At 47.0% G+C, this 10,136-nt stretch overlaps 1 protein-coding gene across 3 annotated transcripts; it reads left to right on the forward strand.

The window, feature by feature from the left end:
* Positions 1 to 190: 190 nt before the first annotated feature.
* Positions 191 to 9,677, forward strand: cant1a (calcium activated nucleotidase 1a). Of its 3 annotated transcripts, XM_019873056.1 has the most exons (5): positions 1,152 to 1,586; positions 3,191 to 3,841; positions 4,642 to 4,845; positions 5,517 to 5,892; positions 9,604 to 9,677. In XM_019873056.1, the coding sequence occupies exons 1-4, from the start codon at positions 1,538 to 1,540 to the stop codon at positions 5,888 to 5,890; spliced, it is 1,278 nt and encodes a 425-aa protein (XP_019728615.1). In that variant the 5' UTR covers positions 1,152 to 1,537; the 3' UTR covers positions 5,891 to 5,892; positions 9,604 to 9,677. The 3 variants fall into 3 exon arrangements, with proteins under 3 accessions (XP_019728616.1, XP_019728615.1, XP_019728614.1); XM_019873057.1 differs by lacking the exons at positions 1,152 to 1,586; positions 9,604 to 9,677 and adding an exon at positions 191 to 358 and having other exon boundaries at positions 5,517 to 6,000; XM_019873055.1 differs by lacking the exon at positions 9,604 to 9,677 and having other exon boundaries at positions 1,153 to 1,586; positions 5,517 to 6,000.
* The last annotated feature ends 459 nt before the right edge of the window (positions 9,678 to 10,136 follow it).

Below are 10,136 nucleotides of genomic sequence, written 5' to 3' on the forward strand. Positions count from 1 at the left end.
AAACCTGGCCATGTCTGTAGCATTTGTTTGTTCCATTTTCAATTGGCAATCGAAAAACGTAGAAGTGACTCAGCGTGTTGTTATTTTTATTTTTTTTAAATCAAACCCAAAGCAACTGTGATACATTCTTCATTTTGCTTGAAACGTTTGCTTCTATTTCCGAGTGCACCCGAAGGCAGCGTTTTCGGCTCGTGTCCATGCGTCGTCAGATGACGTCATCAGCCCGAACCAGGAAGTGCCGAAAAATTGCTGCGGTGGGTTCGGGTCGCGGTGTAAAGCCAAGACGATCGAACTTCGACAACGATGACGCCAGAGTTCCGAGCGAAGGTGGACGGAGAGGTGACGTTTTGAGTGGCTGGTAAGTTTTTGGCCGAACGTGCCAAACGACACCTTTATCACGCTCGTTGACTCCCGAGTGAGCGCGGGAGGCCGGGGGTGGGGGGTTGGGGATGTTTTTTTTTAAAGTCGGAAGCGATCGGCCCGAATGCTTTTAATAGTCACCATTACGTGACTACCAGAACTGGATTTTGGATTGGGCAAAAGCGTCTGGTCTGGTTGGAGCACCGGGTGGCGTCATGGCGCATTTTCATGTCTCCTTTGGCTCCACCGAATCTCATCAATGGCAGCCTTTCCTCCGGGTATCCAAAAGTGACTGATGACTATAAGTGAAATTTCACTTCAACACGAAGCTGGTCCGTCTGCGCTCTTGGAAAACTATCGAAAGGACATTTGCTTCTTAAAAGGCTGTAATAAGAGGATTTTAGACAACGTAGAATTCATAAATCGCCTCGGTTTCATCCACGCTGTCGATAAACTTGATTAAATGAGCTAATCGTTGCCCCTCTAATCTATAGTGTGCTGTCAATGTCGCCCCCATCCCGAGCCACGAAGCAACCAAAAAGTCAATTCGTGAGACACCTCCTCTCTGACCACATTCAAGGCCATGTGCATTGTCACCACGTCCGCTTTCAAAGAATGCAGATTGTGAACTTGAGCAAACGAACACGCCCGCTTTTTGATGAACACGCCCGGTACCGGGACACACGGCATCCATCGTGACACACGAGCGCTTATTTTCACCTGATTTGTTTATAAGGGGGAAAAAATGCGCGCAAGTTCACGGTGGGGCCATGGTTTTGAATCATGTCACTTTGCTTTTCCGTTTAACCCTTGGTTCTCAAACACAAAGTGGCACGAAATAATACTTGGCCGGCTCATTACAACCATGGCAAATAACATTAAAATACAGCACCGTAGTAGGTCTAAGTGTTCCTCTGCAGCCAGGCGGTTTTATTCCAAAGACGTGTCTTCAACAAAGTCCTCGCGTACTTGCACATGCCGCGTGACTGTTGTTCCGCTCCGTTCCATGGCTGCCATGCTCCCCGTTGTCCATTCACAAGCAGGTTAATCATAAAGGTTCTCATGATGTGCAAGCAGTGCAAAGTTTGCTCCCACTCACCCCTCGCACCTTTGGACCCGGCCGCGATCCTTTAAGTGTAGTTAAAGTTCAACGGCGTCGCACTCGCAGGAGTACCCCATGCAGGCCGAGCGTGCCGAGCGACGGGCTGCTCGGAGGAGACGGACAGGTAAGCCCCTTTGTCCCACCGCAGAGACGCTCTTCGCCGCGGATGGGATCGGCGCCGTTTGGCCGGGGGCGCCCCGGCCCTCAAACCGGTGTTGTTTTTGGCAGCCGTTCTACATTTCGTCTCAGTCTTCGTCTTATGTTTATTAGTTTTAGTCACATTTTCGTCATTCCTATTCGTGATAGTTTGAGTGTACGAAAACTCAAAAAGCTTTTACTCTAGTTTCAGTCGACCAATACTTAAAAAGGCTTTCGTCTGGTTTGAGTTCAAACAGGCATATCAGGTTTCCTTCCAGCCCACAACAAAGACTTTCTGATCTGCGAAGCATGACGCCTCACACACAGATAAAGCGGTCACAGCGGAATCGGCGTTCACGACTCCAAAATAAGCCAAGAAGCAAAACATTTTCTTTGTCAAATTGTTGCGGCTAAAACAATGCCAAAATAAAAGCAGCAAAACTGAACTGCATAAAAAGACAGAAAGACACATACATATATATATATATATATATATATATATATATATGCAATCAACAGACAACCAGGGGCACTTGTGAATATTGCAGATTCAATTTAGGTAGTGCATTGTTTCAGTGCAATCAGCGGATATCAGATGCTGAGGGAGGGTCACAGTCTGTGGCTGGAGGTGTGTGTGTGTGGGGGGGGGGGGCTGTTGAACAGGGAGGGAGTCGAGTCTCCTGACCGCCTGGTGGAAAAAACTGTTCTTAGCCTGGTCTATGAAATAACTGAAATGAACCTCCAAATCCAACGTATGATATTACTTGACGAGACAAAAATGGAAAGAAAGAAAGCGAGAGCAAATATGTGTCATCACGAACTGACGTTAAAGTGGTGTTTGGTTTTGGCTTGTCAAAGGTGGAATGCGTCAGGTGAAGTCTCTTGCCCGGTTGACCTTGTACTTCTTGATGAGCTTGTCTTGAATGCTGAGCTAAGCGTCACGTTGAAACTCCAGGGTGTGATTTCCATTCCAATTACGAAATGAGAGTCCAGTGTGGGAGTCGATGCTGAATTAGCTGTGGAAGAAACCAAGAGCAATTCAACTCGGCTCTTATCTATGGGCAAGGTTGGATCAGATGAAGACGAGATGACCGTTGCGCTCGTTTGTGCCGTCAGCCGCTTCAAAGTCGGTTGACCTTGTTTTTTTCTGTCGATAGTAAAAAAAAAAAAGAAAAATCTGAGGCATCCTCCCCAAAAGATTTAGAATTGTCCATATTGAAAAAATGAAACTGTAATTATGACCCCCCGCCCCCCCACCCCAAATTTGACTCATTGCTCATGCCTCTCGCAACATTACCCTGAGAAATAAATGGCTTTGATGTTGAGCCAATGCGCCCGAAGTCTACGTGCTCGGAAGCCCACGAACTGCACAGGATAACCTCGGCTCCTCCCTGATCCAGATGCCAAGACGTGAAATTGCCCGTTTCTCACTTCACGTGTTTCCTCGACACCGATGACTACTTTCCCGTCAGCCGGCGCTTTGGAATCGGCAGCGTCTTTAAGTGTTGGGAGGGTTGACCTTGATCGCAAAGGGCAACTGCGGAGGGGTCGAGCGTACGGCTGACTCGCACTCGGCTATGTTTTCTTCAGGCGAGTCCCGGCCTCCGTCCCCTATGACCTCACCGGCAGCCTACGCTCGACTGGAGCACGATGAGCCCATGAACGGTCTGCGCATCTCTGTCGGGGGTCTCCCCATGCTGGCGACCGTGGCCAACGCCGCGGACCCTCGCTTCCGCCTCAAGTGGCGGCCCATCGCGGCGGCGGCCGTTTCGCTGGCCGCGCTGCTGCTGCTCTTCATGCGTTGGAGCGCCGGGCCGCGCCCCCGCGCCGACGACGCCTCCGGGAGCCGGAGGCCGGCCGCCGCCGGCTACAACCGCACCTACCCGCTCAGCCCGGCCGAGCGCACGCCGCAGGGCACGCGCTACCGCATCGCCGTCATCGCCGACCTGGACGCCGACCCTCAGATGGAGAAGACGCTGACGTGGTTCAGTTACATGCGGCGCGGGTACCTGCTGGTGTCGCCGAGCGGCGACGGGTTGTCGGTGGAGTGGGACGCGGAGAGGACGGTGCTGCGGAGCCACCTGGCCGAGAAGGGGCGAGGCATGGAGCTGTCGGAGCTGGTGGCCTTCAACGGCAAGTTGTACAGCGTCGACGACAGAACGGGCGTCGTCTACCATCTGGACGGCGGCAAGGCGGTGCCCTGGGTCATCCTAGCGGATGGCGACGGCCACGTGGCCAAAGGTCAGCTCCATTCGTGACCATTCTATGCTTGCCTTTGGTTTGTTTTTCGAACGCCGGCGAGAGCGCTTGTCTCCATTTCGCCACGTGCCCATATATGGATACTTATTTGAACACGTCACTCAAGCTTGATTCATCGGGCCCAACCCATGTGACTATTTTGAGATCCAGGCCAATTGCAATATTTGCCGGAATACAATCCCGATTACAAATTAATCGCACGCTGATTAAAATATGATTAATCAAAAAATATCTTTTTTTTTTTTTTTGGTCCCATAACACGACAATAAATAAAAAAATGAATTATAGGCAGACCGTTTGGGTCTTTGACAATACTTTGGCATTTAATAGCGATGATTTTAAGAATCGTTAAACCGTCGATTATTTTATCAATCGATGAATGGGATTCAAAACTAGGTCTCCATCCCTTTCTTAACGAACAGGACACAATTTCAAATTGACAGTACACAATCATTCATGATGATTAAGCGTTACTGGCTCGGTCTTTAACATGTCAGACAATAGGCAAAAATGTAGATGGTTGTTTTCCGAAGCAAAAGCAACGAGCCGTGCCGCAGTACGTCGCCTCGAGATTGAAATTCTGGATGTGTTTTGGGCAATGACTGCAAGTGGCTTAAGATCGGACCGTCTGTCACATTTCAGTGCAGGAGTCAATGGTCATTTGCCAAGGGGAGCGCGTGCCAATTCCTTTGGCGCCTTTGAAACCGCTTCGCCGGCTCGTCCTTTTCTTTCTTAATTGCGGTTCCGCTTAATCCGGAGCGTGACGTCCATTCTCCCGGCAGGTTTCAAAGCCGAGTGGTTAGCGGTGAAGGACGAGCGCCTGTACGTGGGCGGTCTGGGCAAGGAGTGGACCACCACGTCGGGCGAATTTGTCAACGACAACCCGGAGTGGGTGAAGGTGGTGGGCTTCCGCGGGGACGTGGAGCACAGGAACTGGGTCCCGATGTACAAGTCGCTCAAGGCGGTGGCAGGAATCCAACCGCCAGGTCAGATTTTGCAAAAGCACTCGCGTCCCCCACTGAAGACAAAGTGTCAAGAAATACTTTGGTGCAAAAGGCAACCTTAAGTAAAAGAGACGGGTGGGAAAAAAAAAAAGAGGACAGACTCGCAAATGTGCTGAAGTAAAAATACATTTGTTCTCTGTTACATCCCCATTTTTATAATTTGGCAGAAAAAAGCATTTCCACCCCCCTTTGGAACTAATGGAGAAGGAAATAATTGCATTCGTTCAAAGATGCCATTCTGATTCTGCCCTTGTTTTTTTTTCAAATGCCCACCGTCACTTTTTCATCATCATCATCATCATCATCACAATAATAATAAGAGTCGTCATTGGTGTGAATTACAACGCTTTTAGAGGTCAAATTTGAAAACAAAACTGAACATCTCTCAAAAACCTGAAGTGCAACAGAAATTGGTGTCCAAAATACGTCGAGGGACACACAAAGGCATCTGATCTTAAAATGTGCTGTTTTTCAAAATCATTTCCATGAGGAAAGTTGATTTTGAAAAACAGGAGCTTCAAGAGCGCGTGTGCGGTTCGGGAACATTGTCGTCATAGGTCGAGGCACCGCCGCGCCCTACTCCCATTCATCTCTTGCGACATTGACGAACGATCCGGTCCCGCCCTCGGCGGCGACGCATTCCTCCCCCGCAGGTTACCTCATTCACGAGTCGGCGGCGTGGAGCGACGTGCTGCAGCGCTGGTTCTTCTTGCCACGTCGCGCCAGCACCGAGCGCTACGAGGAGAACGCGGATGAGCGGCGGGGCACCAACCTGCTGCTGAGCTGCTCGCCGGACTTCACCGACATCACTGCGAGCCGGGTGGGCCCGCTCGACCTCACCCGCGGCTTCTCCTCTTTCAAGTTCGTGCCCAACACGGACGACCGGATCGTCCTGGCGCTCAAGTCCGAAGAGGACGCGGGGAAGATCGCTTCGTACATCCTGGCGTTTACGCTGGACGGACGCGTTCTCCTACCGGAGACCAAAATCGCTGACGATGTTAAATACGAAGGCTTGGAGTTCATCTGAAAGCCTTCCTCATTTCTCCTTTCCGTTTTCATTTGGCAGTCCCAAAAGGCAAAGGGACGTACGTACATGTGTACAGCTCTGGGAGAAATGAAGACACCTCTGCAAAATTATCGGTTGCTGTCATTTTGAGATCCATGGGGGGGGGGGGGGGGGGTTTTTTTTTTTTTTTAATTGTTTTTTTTTTTTTATTTATTAAGCAATTGACAGCAACTTCCAAATATGAACGTTATCGTTTGGACAAATTAGAAAAAGTGATCACTTTAAAGAAAAGGTCTCTTTTTGCGGGGAGTGTGGTATTAAGGGTTTTCTCTCAGAGCATTCTTACCTTCCTAAAATAATGGGGGAAATAGTTTTTTTCATTTTTCACACAAGGCACAAAAAATGAACCAAATGCGAGATGTATATTTGTAATTTGATTGCTGTGGTAGAATTTCACCATCTGGTCGTGTGTGTGTGTGTGTGTGTGTGTGTCTTGGTGGGGGGGGGTGTAGATATCTACGATAGATACAGGGGTGTAGTGGGCGTGGTACGCGGGGGTACCCGTCCACCCACTTCTCCAGACGCCGCATTCAATTTTTATTGAAATGTTTGTTGATCATTGTTCTAATGTGAGTTATGCTTAATAACGTTGGCCTGTGATTATTTTGGAGTAGTAAAACATTAAATTTAACTTTGGTTCAACTGGTGTTGTAGCCTATGATTGATGTTCTGTATGTATATATAGAACATCCCAGAATCGCGTACACCCACTTAAAACATCCCCACTACACCACTGGATAGATGTACCCTCGGATCAAAGTTGTTAACTTGAAAAATGGGATACAGATGAATTTGATTGTCATGCTTTTGTGACCCGGAAGTTTGGTACTGATCATGTTTGAAGATATGCTAGCTTGTTCCCTGCCACAGTAAGTTAAATGTTCCGGCCATCCCTCTTTTGCATACCAGTTTTGGAAACACGTTGAGAATTGCTGTTCAAGCTTGTATGCAGTCATGTTATCCATGTAAAGACTATTTAATTCTTCAATTATATAACACGGAGGGGAAAAAAAGGCCTTTACATGATAAGCATCAATAGTGTTATCTGGCATTGCAGTCCTGTTGTTCGCGCTCTCTCTCTCTCTCTCTCTCTCTCTCTCTCTCTCTCTCTCTCTCTCTCTGTTTTTATATGTGTGTGTGTGTGTGTGTGTGTGTGTGTGTGTGTGTGTGTGTGTGTGTGTGTATATGTATGTATATATACAGTATATATACTGTATACACACACACACATTATATATATATATATATACATATATATATATATATACATATATATATATACACATACACACACACACACACGCACAGTATATACACGAGCAGCTTTCAACTTTGAGCTCTTCGGTAGGTTGAATCAAACAAACAACGCCATCAGTGCTTGTGTGGTGCAGCTGAAACTTGAGAGTGGGTGAATTGATCCAAAAATAGTGATTACAATGATGGCATTGCCGATGATCAATATAAGAAGGAACGTTAATAAAATTAATTGGACTAGAATTGAACAAAGTGCAGCTCAGCTATGATTGACGATAACTGCGAAAGGGATGCTTGTATCATACATTCACCCGTGAAAAACAAGATCTATGGTTAACATGTATTTTCTATTAACTAAAACTTTGTCCCAATCCTTCCCTGCTTTTTTTTTTTTTCCTCGTTTGGTTGTAATCCAAACGCTCAAAAGTAGTAATTTTGCGACCGGACATCATTAACTCATTTAATGTCGTGTCATATCACGAGCTGTTGAATGAGTCAGGCGCTTCCTTCTCTTCAATCTTCCGTCTGTCAACTCCTCTTCTAAATTATCGTTCGAAATAAAAGAAAAGCCAGCATCTGCGAGTCTTGGAAAGGGCTCCCTCCGGTGGAGACGTCGCCTCATTGCACCCCTCCGATCCATTTGGATAGGGCTTCCCCTCTGCTCCTTGACACCCTTTTGGCGGCCTTTTCGCAGCAGCAAAAACAACGATGGTATTCGGAAAGAATTCTTTGCTGTCATACCACTAGCTGTTAGATGATTTCGGTTTTTATTCCAAATTCGTCCATGGATCAACTTATTCTCCGAAGGCCTGAATATGTCTCCCTCCGGTGGACACGCCGCGCCATCGCACCCCATAAAATCCGTTCGAATCGTCGAAGGTCCGCTTTGTGTTCGTCGACCCGGTTTGGGGAGCCCTTCCTTCCCAGCAGCAAAATCAATGACGGCGCGGGAAAGAATTCTGTACCCTCGGATGACTAACTGTTGGATGATTTCGCTTTTTGTTTCTCCGTTCTTTCGATCAATTCGTTTATTGAAATATTTGCGCACAAAAACAAAGCTCACTCTCCGAAGGCCTGTATGTGTCTCCCTCCGGTGGACGCACCGCGCCATCGCACCCCTCCAAATCGTTTGAATCGTCGACTGTGCGCTTTGTGCTCGTCGACCCGGTTTGGGGAGCCTTTACCAGCCACAAAACTAATGAGGGCACGTGAAAGAATTCTGCCCTGTCGTCTAACCTGCTTTTTGTTTCTTCAGAGTTCCATCGATCAACTCGTTCATTGAATTGTGTACAGGGTACCTCAAAAAAACAAAGCCACAATCTCCCTCCTGTGGACACGCCGCGCCATCGCACCCCTCCAATCCGAATTTCCAGTACAATCACGGTACCACATTAAAAACCAAACTTATGAAAGCAAACTGAAATCAATCTTAGCTGACGATGAAAAGAGAGAAATAACTACTGAAAAAAATAATGTATCCAAAACAAATAAGAACGTAATTGTCACAAAACATGCATTTAAACGCGATTCTTAGTGCTGCAAAGCATGGTGGGAGCTATTCTGCAAAAAAAAAAAAAAAAAAAACACCCAAAACAAAAAAAACAAAAAAAAGCCACAAGAAAACTGAAATCAATCTTTGCTGATTATGAAAAGAGAGAAAAAACAACCGAATAGTGTTTCTAAAACAAATAAGAAAATAATTGTCACAAAACATGCATTTAAACACGATTTTCAGTGCCGCAAAGCATGATGGGAGCAATCCGCAAAAAAAAAAAAAAAAAAAAAATCACAACCTTGAAGGCCTGAGAGTGTCTCCCTCCGGTGGACACGCCGCGCCATCGCACCCCTCCAATCCGAACTTCCAGTACAATCACGGTACTACATTAAAAACGAAACTTATAACAGCAAACTGAAATCAATCTGAGCTGATGATGAAAGGAGAGAAAAAACGACTGAATAAATAATGTATCCAAAACAAATAAGAAAATAATTGTCACAAAACATGCATTTAAACGCAATTCTTAGTGCCGCAAAGCATGGTGGGTGCTCCTCCTTCGACGTCACATGAAATATAAAATGGCTTCCACTCTCGTTCCTTTCTACTTATGTAATGATATTTTGGAAATTAATTAAATGACATTCTGCCACTTCTTCCAATCGTCACGATGTATTTTAAGAAGTTTTTGAAGTTGTACACATTTCTAAATTTGAATTGTCTTCGTGTATTCCAGCATACGCTCGCGGAATGCTGAGCGGGGCACTGTACTTTCCCAGCATTCATTGTGGCACTCACAAAGTATGTAAATCGTGTTTAAATGTTTGTTTTAGGTACGTTATTTCTTTAGTCGTTGCTTTTATTATGTCATTTTTTAGTCATTGTTATGATTGTGTCATTTTTCACTCGTATTTGATTCAGTTTGCTGTTACCGAATGTGATAATTACGAATTTGATGTGACACCTTGACTGTAAAAGGTTATGACGATTAATTTAGTGCCAATGCATCATGATACGGCACTCTGGCGCTAAAGAGTTCATATCTGAGGACTGCCTTTTTAAAGGTGGCCTTGCAACCCTCTGCCGACAGGACGAATTCTGGACAGCCAGGCTGAGACTCCGTTCTAGGCAGCAGTCACGCTACCTCCACGGCGGTGGGCGGGCTGAAGGCCATTCAGGTATCAGGCGCTGGACGAACAGAGGTTCGCGGTCTGGTCTCGCTTTGACGGGTTCATTCCTGGGGCTGCGCCTTTTTGAAGGCGATTTTAAACCCACCCCTCTCTCCGATGAGGAACGTGTACATCCCGAAGAGGTAGCGGCTGGTTCCTGCACCCTCCCACCCCGTCCGGCTGTAGATGTTGGGACGGCCATCCAGGTAAGAGCGGTGCGGCGCGGCTCTCGGTGCGGCGCGGCTCTCGGTGCGGCGCGGCTCTCGGTGCGGCCCGGCACTCGGGGCGG

This window comes from Hippocampus comes, unplaced genomic scaffold (genome assembly GCF_001891065.2).
Source record: "Hippocampus comes isolate QL1 unplaced genomic scaffold, H_comes_QL1_v1.1 scaffold522, whole genome shotgun sequence".
Lineage (NCBI taxonomy): Eukaryota > Metazoa > Chordata > Actinopteri > Syngnathiformes > Syngnathidae > Hippocampus > Hippocampus comes.

Excerpts from the sequence above, each read along its gene's own strand:
- cant1a (XM_019873056.1), top strand. The coding sequence starts at position 1,538 with ATGCAGGCCGAGCGTGCCGAGCGACGGGCTGCTCGGAGGAGACGGACA. Across the intron at positions 1,587-3,190 it reads TGCTCGGAGGAGACGGACAG|GCGAGTCCCGGCCTCCGTCC; the intron begins GTAAGCCCCTTT and ends TGTTTTCTTCAG. Across the intron at positions 4,846-5,516 it reads GGCAGGAATCCAACCGCCAG|GTTACCTCATTCACGAGTCG; the intron begins GTCAGATTTTGC and ends CCTCCCCCGCAG.